General features: G+C 41.6%; 1 protein-coding gene across 1 annotated transcript in view; it reads right to left on the reverse strand.

The window, feature by feature from the left end:
- Window positions 1-15,201, reverse strand: part of lrp1ab (low density lipoprotein receptor-related protein 1Ab) — a 408,853-nt gene that overhangs the window by 182,088 nt on the left and 211,564 nt on the right. Inside the window, exons 7-13 of the mRNA XM_034172428.1 lie at window positions 11,570-11,732; window positions 10,894-11,116; window positions 7,183-7,372; window positions 6,904-7,047; window positions 4,815-5,051; window positions 4,488-4,668; window positions 3,881-4,103 (exon numbers count right to left, since the gene is read on the reverse strand). Of these exons, the coding sequence (XP_034028319.1) occupies window positions 3,881-4,103; window positions 4,488-4,668; window positions 4,815-5,051; window positions 6,904-7,047; window positions 7,183-7,372; window positions 10,894-11,116; window positions 11,570-11,732 (1,361 nt within the window). The remainder of the gene's footprint in view (window positions 1-3,880; window positions 4,104-4,487; window positions 4,669-4,814; window positions 5,052-6,903; window positions 7,048-7,182; window positions 7,373-10,893; window positions 11,117-11,569; window positions 11,733-15,201) is intronic.

A 15,201-nucleotide genomic window follows, 5' to 3' on the forward strand; every position in this document is an offset into this window, starting at 1 on the left:
CTCTGCAGCTTCTCTCCCCCTGCCATCCCCTCATTACCCCATCCCCGTAGAGACGGTGCCTGCTCCCAGACTACCAATAACCAGCAAAAATCTATTTAAGCATAAAAATTCAAAAAGAAAAAATAATATAGCACCTTCAACTGCACCACAGACTAAAACAGTTAAATGTGGTCTATTAAACATTAGGTCTCTCTCTTCTAAGTCCCTGTTGGTAAATGATATAATAATTGATCAACATATTGATTTATTCTGCCTTACAGAAACCTGGTTACAGCAGGATGAATATGTTAGTTTAAATGAGTCAACACCCCCGAGTCACACTAACTGTCAGAATGCTCGTAGCACAGGCCGGGGCGGAGGATTAGCAGCAATCTTCCATTCCAGCTTATTAATTAATCAAAAACCCAGACAGAGCTTTAATTCATTTGAAAGCTTGACTCTTAGTCTTGTCCATCCAAATTGGAAGTCCCAAAAACCAGTTTTATTTGTTATTATCTATCGTCCACCTGGTCGTTACTGTGAGTTTCTCTGTGAATTTTCAGACCTTTTGTCTGACTTAGTGCTTAGCTCAGATAAGATAATTATAGTGGGCGATTTTAACATCCACACAGATGCTGAGAATGACAGCCTCAATACTGCATTTAATCTATTATTAGACTCTATTGGCTTTGCTCAAAATGTAAATGAGTCCACCCACCACTTTAATCATATCTTAGATCTTGTTCTGACTTATGGTATGGAAATAGAAGACTTAACAGTATTCCCTGAAAACTCCCTTCTGTCTGATCATTTCTTAATAACATTTAAGAAATGAATTTCTCCCTCAGCCCCAACCAGTCCCAGCAGAAGACTGCCCCTCCCTGAGCCTGGTTCTGCTGGAGGTTTCTTCCTGTTAAAAGGGAGTTTTTCCTTCCCACTGTAGCCAAGTGCTTGCTCACAGGGGGTCGTTTTGACCGTTGGGGTTTTACATCATTATTGTATGGCCTTGCCTTACAATATAAAGCGCCTTGGGGCAACTGTTTGTTGTGATTTGGCGCTATATAAAAAAAAAATTGAATTGAATTGAATTGAATTTACATTTACTCTGATGGACTACCCAGCAGTGGGGAATAAGTTTCATTACACTAGAAGTCTTTCAGAAAGCGCTGTAACTAGGTTTAAGGATATGATTCCTTCTTTATGTTCTCTAATGCCATATACCAACACAGTGCAGAGTAGCTATCTAAACTCTGTAAGTGAGATAGAGTATCTCGTCAATAGTTTTACATCCTCATTGAAGACAACTTTGGATGCTGTAGCTCCTCTGAAAAAGAGAGCTTTAAATCAGAAGTGCCTGACTCCGTGGTATAACTCACAAACTCGTAGCTTAAAGCAGATAACCCGTAAGTTGGAGAGGAAATGGCGTCTCACTAATTTAGAAGATCTTCACTTAGCCTGGAAAAAGAGTCTGTTGCTCTATAAAAAAGCCCTCCGTAAAGCTAGGACATCTTTCTACTCATCACTAATTGAAGAAAATAAGAACAACCCCAGGTTTCTTTTCAGCACTGTAGCCAGGCTGACAAAGAGTCAGAGCTCTATTGAGCTGAGTATTCCATTAACTTTAACTAGTAATGACTTCATGACTTTCTTTGCTAACAAAATTTTAACTATTAGAGAAAAAATTACTCATAACCATCCCAAGGACGTATCGTTATCTTTGGCTGCTTTCAGTGATGCCGGTATTTGGTTAGACTCTTTCTCTCCGATTGTTCTGTCTGAGTTATTTTCATTAGTTACTTCACCCAAACCATCAACATGTTTATTAGACCCCATTCCTACCAGGCTGCTCAAGGAAGCCCTACCATTATTTAGTGCTTCGATCTTAAATATGATCATTCTATCATCTTTGTTAGTTGGCTATGTACCACAGGCTTTTAAGGTGGCAGTAATTAAACCATTACTTAAAAAGCCATCACTTGACCCAGCTATCTTAGCTAATTATAGGCCAATCTCCAACCTTCCTTTTCTCTCAAAAATTCTTGAAAGGGTAGTTGTAAAACAGCTAATTGATCATCTGCAGAGGAATGGTCTATTTGAAGAGTTTCAGTCAGGTTTTAGAATTCATCATAGCACAGAAACAGCATTAGTGAAGGTTACAAATGATCTTCTTATGGCCTCGGACAGTGGACTCATCTCTGTGCTTGTTCTGTTAGACCTCAGTGCTGCTTTTGATACTGTTGACCATAAAATTTTATTACAGAGATTAGAGCATGCCATAGGTATTAAAGGCACTGCGCTGCGGTGGTTTGAATCATATTTGTCTAATAGATTACAATTTGTTCATGTAAATGGGGAATCTTCTTCACAGACTAAAGTTAATTATGGAGTTCCACAAGGTTCTGTGCTAGGACCAATTTTATTCACTTTATACATGCTTCCCTTAGGCAGTATTATTAGACGGTATTGCTTAAATTTTCATTGTTACGCAGATGATACCCAGCTTTATCTATCCATGAAGCCAGAGGACACACACCAATTAGCTAAACTGCAGGATTGTCTTACAGACATAAAGACATGGATGACCTCTAATTTCCTGCTTTTAAACTCAGATAAAACTGAAGTTATTGTACTTGGCCCCACAAATCTTAGAAACATGGTGTCTAACCAGATCCTTACTCTGGATGGCATTACCCTGACCTCTAGTAATACTGTGAGAAATCTTGGAGTCATTTTTGATCAGGATATGTCATTCAAAGCGCATATTAAACAAATATGTAGGACTGCTTTTTTGCATTTACGCAATATCTCTAAAATCAGAAAGGTCTTGTCTCGGAGTGATGCTGAAAAACTAATTCATGCATTTATTTCCTCTAGGCTGGACTATTGTAATTCATTATTATCAGGTTGTCCTAAAAGTTCCCTAAAAAGCCTTCAGTTAATTCAAAATGCTGCAGCTAGAGTACTGGCGGGGACTAGAAGGAGAGAGCATATCTCACCCATATTGGCCTCTCTTCATTGGCTTCCTGTTAATTCTAGAATAGAATTTAAAATTCTTCTTCTTACTTATAAGGTTTTGAATAATCAGGTCCCATCTTATCTTAGGGACCTCGTAGTACCATATCACCCCAATAGAGCGCTTCGCTCTCAGACTGCAGGCTTACTTGTAGTTCCTAGGGTTTGTAAGAGTAGAATGGGAGGCAGAGCCTTCAGCTTTCAGGCTCCTCTCCTCTGGAACCAGCTCCCAATTCAGATCAGGGAGACAGACACCCTCTCTACTTTTAAGATTAGGCTTAAAACTTTCCTTTTTGCTAAAGCTTATAGTTAGGGCTGGATCAGGTGACCCTGAACCATCCCTTAGTTATGCTGCTATAGACGTAGACTGCTGGGGGGTTCCCATGATGCATTCTTTCTCTTTTTGCTCTGTATGCACCACTCTGCATTTAATCATTAGTGATCGATCTCTGCTCCCCTCCACAGTATGTCTTTTTCCTGGTTCTCTCCCTCAGCCCCAGCCAGTCCCAGCAGAAGACTGCCCCTCCCTGAGCCTGGTTCTGCTGGAGGTTTCTTCCTGTTAAAAGGGAGTTTTTCCTTCCCACTGTAGCCAAGTGCTTGCTCACAGGGGGTCGTTTTGACCGTTGGGGTTTTACATAATTATTGTATGGCCTTGCCTTACAATATAAAGCGCCTTGGGGCAACTGTTTGTTGTGATTTGGCGCTATATAAAAAAATTGATTGAATTGAATCCTTAAGGTTGTCGGAAGGTGAAGATCGGGTCCGATATCGGCCAAATTATCTTGTCGTGTGAACCAGGCATAAGTTGTGGAGTGTTATTCCCCCTCCACCCACCCCCACCCCATCAACTGTAAGTACACCATGTCACCATGTCATGATCAATACTAACCTTTCGCTCAGACGTGTTGAGGTAAACCAACTCAATGCGGTCGTAGTAAGCATCTACCCAGTACAGGATTCCCTGGGGAATGTCCAGACTCAAACCATTCGGCCAAAGCACTGTCTTGCTTGTCAGAAAAACTTGGTGATGCGAACCATCCATCCAAGCTTTCTTGATCTTTCCTCTGTTGCTCTCTGAGGGGTCCTCCTCCCAGTCAGTCCAGTACATCCACCTGGGAGATGAATATACATCAAGCATATCATATTCAAAAAGAATGTGAGAGTAATCATTCCTTTAAGAGTTACAGCTGTCAAAATTGTGTTTTAATGCTAGGTTAATGAAAGATTCCAAAACAAAATACAGTAAGCAGCTCCCAAAAACACCTTCAACTCACTAGTTCCCACACAGAAACCATAACATAGCAACCATGTAACCAGTAACTAGAACAAAAATCTGCAGTTGCTGCAAGCAACAAACCCTCAGAAGCTCTTCCCCCACTACAGAAGTATTAATACAGATTTCATGTCGCAGTACACAAACATGAACAAAATTCTCTTATGAATTTTGAAAAGAACAAGTATGGTGAACATTATGAAAATTCCTTGCAGTATCTCACCCATGCTGAGGGTCCACCACAATAGCACGGGGGTGAGTCATTTTGCCCTCAATCAGTGTCTTGCGTGTCTGGGAGGCCTTCTCCAGCTTTGCAACACTGATAGTCTTCTTAGGTCCATCATCTGTCCAGTACAGATTACTGCCCATCCAGTCTACTGCTATGCCTTCCACTGTGTGGATACCTAAGATAAACCCAAGAAGCAAATGTAATAAAGATAGTATTAGTTGGCCAAGACAGGACACAACAAGTTAAAATGATGTGAAATCACTCAGTAAAACTGATGTAGTCAGGAAGAAGTTGGTTATGAATCCATTGCATGATTCTTACCTTCCTTTAGTATGGTGTCTCTCTCTGTGCCGTCTATCTTCTGTCGGCCAATAATGTAACTGGTTGCATCAGCAAAGTAGATGAATTCAGTAGCAGCATGGAAATCTAGAGCTCTGGGGTTCATCAGGTTCTCAATGGGAATCATGTACTCATCAGGTACCTTGGCATTCATGTCCATACCCCTGATAATTCCAGGACGACCCTTACCGTACACCAAAAACAACTCATGATCTGGCTCTGCAGGGGTGGGGGAAGAAAAAACAAACCAACAAAAAACAAAACAACCTGTCAGTGTTATTACTGCTGACAGCAATTGTGTAACCACCACTGACTCATTAAGATTATATTATATATATCACATTATATTATATATTATCACAGCTGAAAAATAAAATTAGTACTTGGGGTCAATTGACAAAGATCCCAGATAAGGAGTGCTAAACTGCATGGGCAATTAATCCTAAACTTTTATGTGTTGGGGTGTAGGCAATTTTGCAGGTGATTTAAAGGTAAGAGGAAGAGCAATTGTGCAATTGACTGTGGGTAGTAACATGACACAGACAGCAGTATATAAATGAGGATTTTGCATGTTAGTGGCTATAAGTGCAAAATGAAATTCAATCAGCCACTTGCATGTATGTGCCTTGTGTTGTTTTACACACAAGCTCTGCGACATGACTGAGCATGTTCATGTGCTAACCAAAAAAATAAATGAATCTCCTATTTCATACATTTACTTTTTTCCAGCCATGGTATTTAAGGAAATTGGTCAATGATTGTGCTGCATTCTGATGGTGGAATGCACACAGACAACTGTGCACACAGTTCCCTATGTTCAACTGGCAGAAGGCAGAATAATTATTCACCAGTTAGTTTAGAGACCATGGATGGGACAATGTTAGGAATAGGAGATTGTGGTTTTTGTGTTTGTTTGTTGGTTGTAATAGCTAGCACATAAGCCTGTGCGCACAGTCATGATGTTCCACACAGACACAGACTTCGATATCCTGTCCTGGGGGTTGAGCTGGAATCTGTGGTGGAGGTGTCTGAAAGGAGGATGCTGATGAAACTGCTCAGCATCCTGCTTGCCACACTGATGTCAGAGCACCTTCAGCCATAGATTGAGACCACCGAGGTGCACCACAGAATGCCACAGGAGGTCTTTCCTACCTGTGGAAATCAAACTGTATAATTCCTCCCCCTTCTGCAGGATGAATACATAATGAACAGAGTTATTCAGAGTTATGTGCAACATTGTGGTACATCTTGCAAATGTCTTCCTGTCATTTCGCATAAAACTGTTGTATTTACTGGAAAGAAGTTCACTGTTTAGTGTTTCTATACTCTGGCAAAATAATTTACTTCGAGATAATTAAAGTTGATCTTATCTTATATGTGTGTGACACGTCAATGACAGTCATAAATAAGCACAAAGTAAACCATTAACTCTTTATATGTATTTTTTGTGCATGAAGAGGCACGCACAGCAGTCTGTCAAGACCAATAGGTTAATACCATTACAAGAATTTTATTGTTCATACTGGATGAATTGTCATCACGGACAGGCCTGGGGGTGGGGTGGACAGTGTTTCTTTGTTACTTATCATAATATCATAGCGTCACATTTAATATTGCAAAATACAAGTTCAAATGAAGAAAAAACAGGTTATAATGTATCTTTTCTCTGTGTATTATATGGTGAAATATGCAAAAAATGCAGGAAATGGCAGCTAAAGATTCAAAGTTTTATGAGTGATACCACCCTAGGTAAGCAACTCCTTCACAAATCCATGCCCTCCCCCCTCCCCACCACCCCTTTACAAAATCCTGGATCTGTCCCGATTGTCACATCAACATGACACATCTGAATACAGTTAGGGCATCATCGGAAGTTAGGTTTATCATATGCAGTCACCAGAGCCGTGTTAGCCTTTCTTACAGTTATTATTCAAATGTGCCACACTGATATGATAATGGCCAATACAAATGGCACTATGCTCTATGTACACCTAATAATCCAGTTCCTGTCCATTTCCAGATTAATTTCAACACTGATTGCATCAAATTCTTCCTCAGTCTTGATACGTACTCTTGCAGGACTTGCCATCACTTCCGAGGCTGAATCCGGAGCGACAGCGGCAGGTACGAGTCTTGTGACTGTTGCTCAACAAACAGATGTCAGAGCAACCGCCAGCCTTCCCAAACTGATCAAGGGCACATGCATGACTGCGCACTGGGGAATGAGAGTGACAGAAAAAAAACCTCACCAAATAGCATTCAATGGCATGGGTCACATGTAGCACATAAGGGAAGGATGCGGTGTTACTGTCAAGCTAAGTGCAAGGCTACAATCATTCTTTGTGTGCACCTTGAGGCTGCCGCCTCTGGTGGTAGACGTGCAGTGCAGCACCTCGGTCGACCCGCGTGACCACCTGGAAGTCTGAGCTGTTGAAGCGGTTCACTCGGATCACGCTGGTCTTGGGGTTGAGGTTGCCTTCATCTGAGTTTGTAGCATACAGGTAGTTCTCAAATACAGTCAGCCCATATAAGTGCTCAATCTAAAGTAAAACAAGACAACAAAACTCATAAGTTGGCTGGTGAAAACTCTGACATTATTTATAAAGTGTCTGGAAAACAGCTTGACATTTGCCTGGTAAACTCCACATGATAAACCTTTCATGACAAACTATTTATCAGTGGGAAACAGTTCCTGGTAAGTCCAAAAAATGTGAGGAAATCTATGAAAGAGGGAGACACAAACAGTCTCAGACAGAGAGATAAGGAGAGATTGTTTGTGTCAACCTGGCACCGGGTAGCATCATGTCTCAAATTCCCATCTGCAGTTAAACAGAGAGTGATTCTGCTCTGTGAAGCTCTCATCTGCTGTAAGAAAGACGTACGCACTGAGATCAAATTACCACCCCCCGAAGCCCTCACACACATCCACCACCACTGCAGTCCTGATTTCATTAAGATCATTACTCCACTATAAGTTTGAGCCAAGCTTCAGTAGAGCCCGACTAATGTGTTTAGAGAGGCACTGGCCAGGAAAATCACACACTCTTAAAGTAATATCAATCAAGACGATTAAAAGGACATCTCTCCAGTAGACAGGGACTCTCTTTGGCTAGATGCACCTTACTGTCGCAGAAGAAGGTGAGATTACATCAAAGATGGGACAAATTTGGAAAGCAGACACACTGTTATCAAAGGGAAGACTGGAAATTGACGCAGAGCTTCAAAGCTATTTAGTGTCTTCAACTTTTTAAAAATGCTTTAACAGATATAGATTTTCCTAAAGTAAAAAAAAAACAACAACAAAAAAACACACCATATTTCAAGACTTTAACCACAAGGACTCATGTTTTCCGGTATTGTTTTGGTTTGGGTCGCCAAACAGAATTATGTATTTCTCAGTTCCGATCCCTCCCATGCCTAGAAGTTATCACATTTAGATACGACTATCTGTGTCATAGAGATGTTAAAAAAGGGAAAACTAAAGTGGACATCGTCAATGTCCGAACCAGCCCCATACCAAGCAGCTTGGGCCAGAATTTTGTTAAATGGGCTGAATGTGTTGTGGTCGGTCCCCTGTCTGGCTTTCTGTTAGTTATCTTTGTGGTCTGTCCCCTGTCTGTGTCCCTGTGTTTACTGTCAGTGTGTTTCAGTCTTGTGTCCACGTCTGTAAATTGTGTGGGTTCCCTGTTTGCATTGTTACATCGTTGAGTTCCAGTGTTAGTTTTCTTACTTGGTTATTTTGTGGTTCGCCTTTCAGTTTGATTATTATTAAGGTATGTTTTAGTTTCCACTCACCGCCGGGGTTCTTTTGAGGTTTACATCACTTTGTGTGTGTCACATTCTGTGTGTGTTTGTAGGCGTGTCTTGTGTACCGGTCTCCCTGTGCTCTCCACACCTGCAGCTTGTCTGTTCATTTGTGTCATGTTAAATACTGCACCGTTCTGCTTTTCTGTTGCTGGATTATTCTTTGTCACCTCCCGTGTGTAACTGTCCGTAAGGATTGATTACCCTTAACACTTCCGTGAGTTTGCTCTGTATGACAGCTCAGTGTTTGTCAGCCTGTGTTTAACTCAGTTCGTTTGTTGCCTTCATTTGCCTGCTGTTTTTGGGTTTACATTCACTCCTGGTGTGCACTGTTGGACTCCCTCAATTTGTTGGACTAGACTCTCATGTTTTGGGCAAATAAATCACCTGTGTTTCACCGTCTGTATATTTGGGTTCACTCAGAAACTGCAAACCTAACAGAATGAGGTTATGCAGTGTAGACAAGCCACATTCCTTAAAAAGTTTTAGGAGGGGGACAGTCGGTCATCCAGTCTACTGCCTAACAGCGGAAAGCTTCAGATTCAAAATCATAAAAAATGCAACTGAAAGTTCTGAAGCCATCACAGCGATAAATATTCAGTTTCAAAGTACAAGAATACAATTAACAAAATCACTAACATAATGTGGCATTATTTGACCCACCCCCTCTGGTGGGTAAACCTTCCAATCCTACAGTGAATACACAAGCAAATACATGAACATTGACCCCCCAATATACAACCCCAATTCCAATGAAGTTGGGACGTTGTGTAAAATGTAAAGAAAAACAAAATACAATGATTTGCAAATCCTCTTCAACCTATATTCAATTGAATACACCACAAAGACAAGATATTTAATGTTCAAACTGATAAACTTTATTGTTTTTGTGCAAATATTTGCTCATTTTGAAATGGATGCCTGCAACACGTTTCAAAAAAGCTGGGACAGTGGTATGTTTACTTTTCATTCTTGCTTGATTTACGACTTCAGTTGTTGAACAGTCCGGGGTCTCCGTTGTCGTATTTTGTGCTTCACAATGCGCCACACATTTTCAATGGGCGACATGTCTGGACTGCAGGCAGGCCAGTCTAGTACCCCTACTCTTTTACTACACAGCCACGCTGTTGTAACACGTGCAGAATGTGGCTTGGCATTGTCTTGCTGAAATAAGCAGGGACGTCCCTGAAAAAGACGTTGCTTGGATGGTAGCATGTGTTGCTCCAAAACCTGTATGCATCTTTCAGCATTGATGGTGCCATCATAGATGTGTAAGTTGCCCATGCCATGGGCACTAACAAACCCCTATACCATCACAGATGCTGGTTTTTGAAGTTTGCGCTAGTAACAATCTGGATGGTCCTTTTCCTCTTTTGTCTGGAGGACACAATGTCCATGATTTCCAAAAACAATTTGAAATGTGGACTCATCAGACCACAGCACACTTTTCCACTTTGCGTCTGTCCATTTCAAATGAGCTTGGGCCCACAGAAGGCGGTGACATTTCTGGATGTTGTTGATGTATGGCTTTCACTTGCATGGTAGAGTTTTAACTTGTAGATGTAGCGACGAACTGTGTTAACTGACAATGGTTTTCTGAAGTGTTCCTGAGCACACATGGTAAGATCCTTTACACAATGATGTCAGATTTTAATGCAGTGCCGCCTGAGAAGGTCACGGGCATTCAATATTGGTTTTCGGCCTTGCCGTTTACGTGTAGAAAGTTCTCCAGATTCTGTGAATCTTCTGATTATATTATGAACTATAGATGATGGAATCCCTAAATTCCTTGCAACTGAATGTTGAGAAACATTGTTCTTAAACTGTTAGACTATTTTTCATGCAGTTGTTTACAAAGTGGTGATCCTCGCCCCATCTTCGCTTGTAAACAGCTGAGCCTTTTGGGGATGCTCCTTTTATACCCAATCATGACACTCACCTGTTTAAAATTAGGTGTTCTTTGAGTATTCATCAACTTTCCCAGTCTTTTGTTGCCCCGTCCCAACTTTTTTGAAACATGTTGCAGGCATTCATTTCAAAATTAGCAAATATTTGCGTAAAAACAAAAAAGTCTATCTGTCTGAACATTAAATATCTTGTCTTTGTGGTGTATTCAATTGAATATAGGTTGAAGAGGATTTGCAAATCATTGTATTCTGTTTTTATTTACATTTTACACAACATCCCAACTTCATTGGAATTGGGGTTGTACTATGTCGCATAGTGACATCATGTCCAGTCTTTCTTCAGTCCTCACCAGCAGGCCCTGGATGATGGTGTGCCTGTTCCTTCCCTCATAGTCGACCACTTCAATATAGTCCAGGTAGGCATCAGCCCAGTACACCAACCGGTTGACTAAATCCAAGGTGATTCCATGAGGGAAGACGATCTTACTGTCCACCAGTTTTGTGCGGTTCTGACCGTCCATGTCACAGCGCTCCACTCTTGGAGTTGACCCGTAGTCTGTAAAGAACACTTTGCTATAGAACAAGATAAGGACAAAAAAAAAAGACAGAAGGTATTTAACAAAAATAACTGATTTGATTTATGAAACTCAGTGTTTTTGTATTGTTAAATCCATTTAGCTCTGATTTTTCATAATATTCCACAACTGAGAAGCCTGTATTCACCATTGTCAGGTCATTTGCAGATCCACAGAAATATGTAGAAGTGATACTTTGGGAAAAGGAACTATTTCAGATACAAGATGAACATGAAGCAACAGTCACTTCTGTTTTGGGAATTTATATACAAGTCTGCCTGCTTTTACATGACACACAAGCATTTCTCTGTGGTTCCATCTGGAGGAACTGCTTTGACTTTTTGACTGCCTGCATGGTCAGCACACTGTGTGCTCATAAGACAATGCTTCATTTGTTAAAAAATAGTGTGAAGGGTTGTGTTAGGTCAAGAAGGATGAATGAACTACAGACCCCATAGCCGGGTCCAAGGTGATGCCTTTAGGGTTGTACAACTCTTGATCCAGTAGGGTCACACATGTCTGGCCATTCTTATTGCAGACAAACACGCGGTCGTCCACATCGTCCACAAAGTAGAAGTTTCCGGTTAACCAGTCGATAGCCATTTGTTCCACATCTTTAAAAAAAGGAAATGTTTGTAAAAATCAGAACATCTTGAAGGACATTCATAAATTTTGGTCAGATATCAGCATTATTTCAAAACTTTGAATGTGATGATCCCACCTTCCACTCCCCTATGAAGCCCCCTCTGTTTAAAAAAACAACACTGTGATGTTCCTGAACAGTTGGTTTATTACAGTCTTCATAATCACCACTCCACTAATCTTTAAGTAAGGCAGCCAGGGCATGACAAAGAAACACCAGAAAAGAAGAAAAAAAAAAACAGCTGCAAAGCAGCCTATTAAAGGTGACTTCTTCAAGTAGCGCTTCTCATGAGGAATGTACAGGTGTGTGAAATGCATCTATCACAACAAGTGCAAAAACACAGTGACTGCTGAAGTAGTTAAATTGCCACTTTTGCAGTCAATAAGAATATTACTTGAAAAGGAGAATGTTGCAGCACATTACAGCACTTAGATAACACAAAATTTCCATTTTACTAGCCAAGTCCAAAGGAGTTAGAAACAGAAAGCATTTCAAATGGAGACCATTGCTGCAGACATTCCCAGTGTTAGTGGGTTGAACTGCTACATTAAGGACTCTGGAACACCGACTCTGTGACTTCTGATGCAGGATGAGAAATGAAACCTACAGTATATAAGAGTTCAGTCAGAAGGGGGAACTTGGTGCTCCAGTATTCTAACAGCTGTTACTACATTTCTTCTGCAAGGCAGACACTGTGTACACCACACAAACACCCACTCCATGCACACATGAAAAAGGTGCATCATCAAAGTCAATGCTGACATATCTGCACACACGGGGTACCCTTTGAGCCTCTGCGCTAGAGGCTTAAATCATGGTTTAGAGACCCACAGCAGGTCCTTCCCATCCACACAACACAGATTCAAAAGACCACCTCCACATGGGACTGCGGGCTGCACTTCATGTATGCATATGGTGCTGTATTTGACTGTGAAAGGAGCTCTTGTCTGTGGTGAAGGAGCAGAGCTCAGCTTAGCATAGCTTTATGCAGAACTACAATGAAAATGAGCAAAACCTGGGGCGGGGGGGCTTGGGAAGACAGAACTCACTCCAAAAACAAAGTCAGTGTCAACTACTTCACAGATTCTCATCAAATTCTGTACCAGGGCATGGAAGACTCCAATGTATTTTGGAGGTGAGCCGGTACAAATTTGGTGAGAATCCATGAAGTAGTTTTGACATAATCCTTCAAAGCCTATGTAAAGCAACACTTGAGCCACAATCCGGATGTGAGTAAGAGTCTACCATGCCCCAATATCTATCTGTTGCAAATTTGGTGAGAATCCACGAAGTAGTTTTGATGTAATCCTTCTTCTTTGTCTTTCGGCTGTTCCCGTTAGGGGTCGCCACAGCAGATCAATCGTTTCCATCTAACCCTGTCCTCTGTATCTTCCTCTGTCACACCAACCACCTGCATGTCCTCTCTCAGCACATCCATGAACCTCCTCTTTGGTCTCCCTCTTCTCCTCCTGCCTGGTGGATCCATCCTCAGCATCCTTTTCCCTATACACCCTGGGTCCCTCTTCTGCACATGTCCAAACCATCTCAATCTCACCTCTCTGACTTTGTCTCCAAACCGTCCCACCTGAGCTGTCCCTCTGATATGTTCATTCCTAATCTTGTCCATTCTTGTCACTCCCAAAGAGAATCTCAACATCTTCAGCTCTGTCACCTCCAGCTCTGCCTCCTGTCTTTTTGTTAGTGCCACCGTCTCTAAACCATACAACACAGCTGGTCTCACTACCGTTTTGTAAACTTTCCCCTTCACTCTTGCTGATATTCTTCGGTCACAAATCACTCCTGCCACCTTTCTCCACCCACTCCACCCTGCCTGCACTCTCTTCTTCACCTCTCTACCACACTCTCCATTACTTTGAACAGTTGACCCCAAATATTTAAACTCATCTACTTTCACCACTTCTACTCCTTGTAACTGCACTATTCCACTGGGCGCCCTCTCATTCACACACATGTACTCAGTCTTGCTTCTACTGACTTTCATTCCCCTTCTCTCCAAAGCATATCTCCACTTCTCCAGGCTAGACTCAACTTGCTCTCTACTCTCACTACAGATCACAATGTCATCTGCAAACATCATAGTCATACAATACCACAACTCTTCTCTTGGCACCCTATCATAAGCTTTTTCTAAGTCCACAAACACACAATGTACTATATAAAGTGAAACTTGAGCCACAATCCGGATCTGGATCACCTCCAAAATTCAGTGGTCTTCCATGCCCCAAACTGTGGTGCAAATTTGGAGAAAATCTGTGAAGTAGTTTTGACGTAATCCTTCAATGCGTATATAAAGTGAAACTTGAGTCACAATCCGGATCGGGATCACCACCAAAGTTTAATGGAGTCTTCTATGCCCTAATATCTATCTGTGGTGGAAATTTCGTCAAAACCCGTGCAGTAGTTTGACGTAATCCTGCTGACAGACAGACAGACAGACAGACATTTTATTATGTCCTTGCTGGATGCAATAAATGCCAATGATTTTATTACATCCTTGGCAGGCGTAATAAAATTTATTTTGGCACATTAAAACCCCTGGTGTGATTCCAAGCTGACAACCATTTACTGACACTGTAAAGATATTGCTCCATATCAGACGTAGAAGGGAGGAACTGTAAATAAAAAACTGGACTTGCGAGAACAGAAGGAGGGAGAAGAATTCAAACCCAACATATTTCAGTAACGTCAGAACCAAGAGTGAAAATTTGTTGTGGTGCTTGGAAGAATGGTGAAGAATGGTATCTAAACAATACAATGGCGGCAATCCCTCTGAAGACATCCAGTTGTACAGCTGGTGGCACAGTGCACTGATTAGACTGTGATATAATGTATTCAGTTGTGCGATAATGTGCAACCAGTGGGGAGCCTGCCTGACTCATTCATTCAGCTTCTTGGAAATGGAAAGTTTACTGGATAAAGAAAAAACAGCTTTCTCTTACCTTGCCTCACAGGCTCTGCAACTTCCTGCTTTTAACACCTACCACCTCACAGAGGGCAACATTTCACAAACTGAGGAGGTCTGATAATCGCAAAAGAAAAAAACACCTACAGGTATAGACATTAAGGGGCACGACCCATGTGTTAACTGTTATTTCTTCTATTTGCATATATCATCATGGATCTGCCTGTTGAGCGATGGGGTCTCCGGGATCCCCCATTGTGGCCAATCTGTACATGGAGCTAGTGGAGAAGAGAGCCTTGGAGTTGTTCACGGGCATCGCTCCCAGTCACTGGTTCAGATATGTCGATGAAACATGGGTTAAAATCAAGCAACAAGAAGTGGAGGCCTTTACAGAGCACATCAACTCGGTGGACTCCAATATCAAGTTCACAGGTGAGGATGCCAGAAACAAACATTTAGCCTTCATGGACTGTGATGTTACCATTGGAGAGAACAGGCAGCTCCAGACAGGGGTTTA

This window comes from Thalassophryne amazonica, chromosome 6, assembly GCF_902500255.1.
Source record: "Thalassophryne amazonica chromosome 6, fThaAma1.1, whole genome shotgun sequence".
NCBI lineage: Eukaryota > Metazoa > Chordata > Actinopteri > Batrachoidiformes > Batrachoididae > Thalassophryne > Thalassophryne amazonica.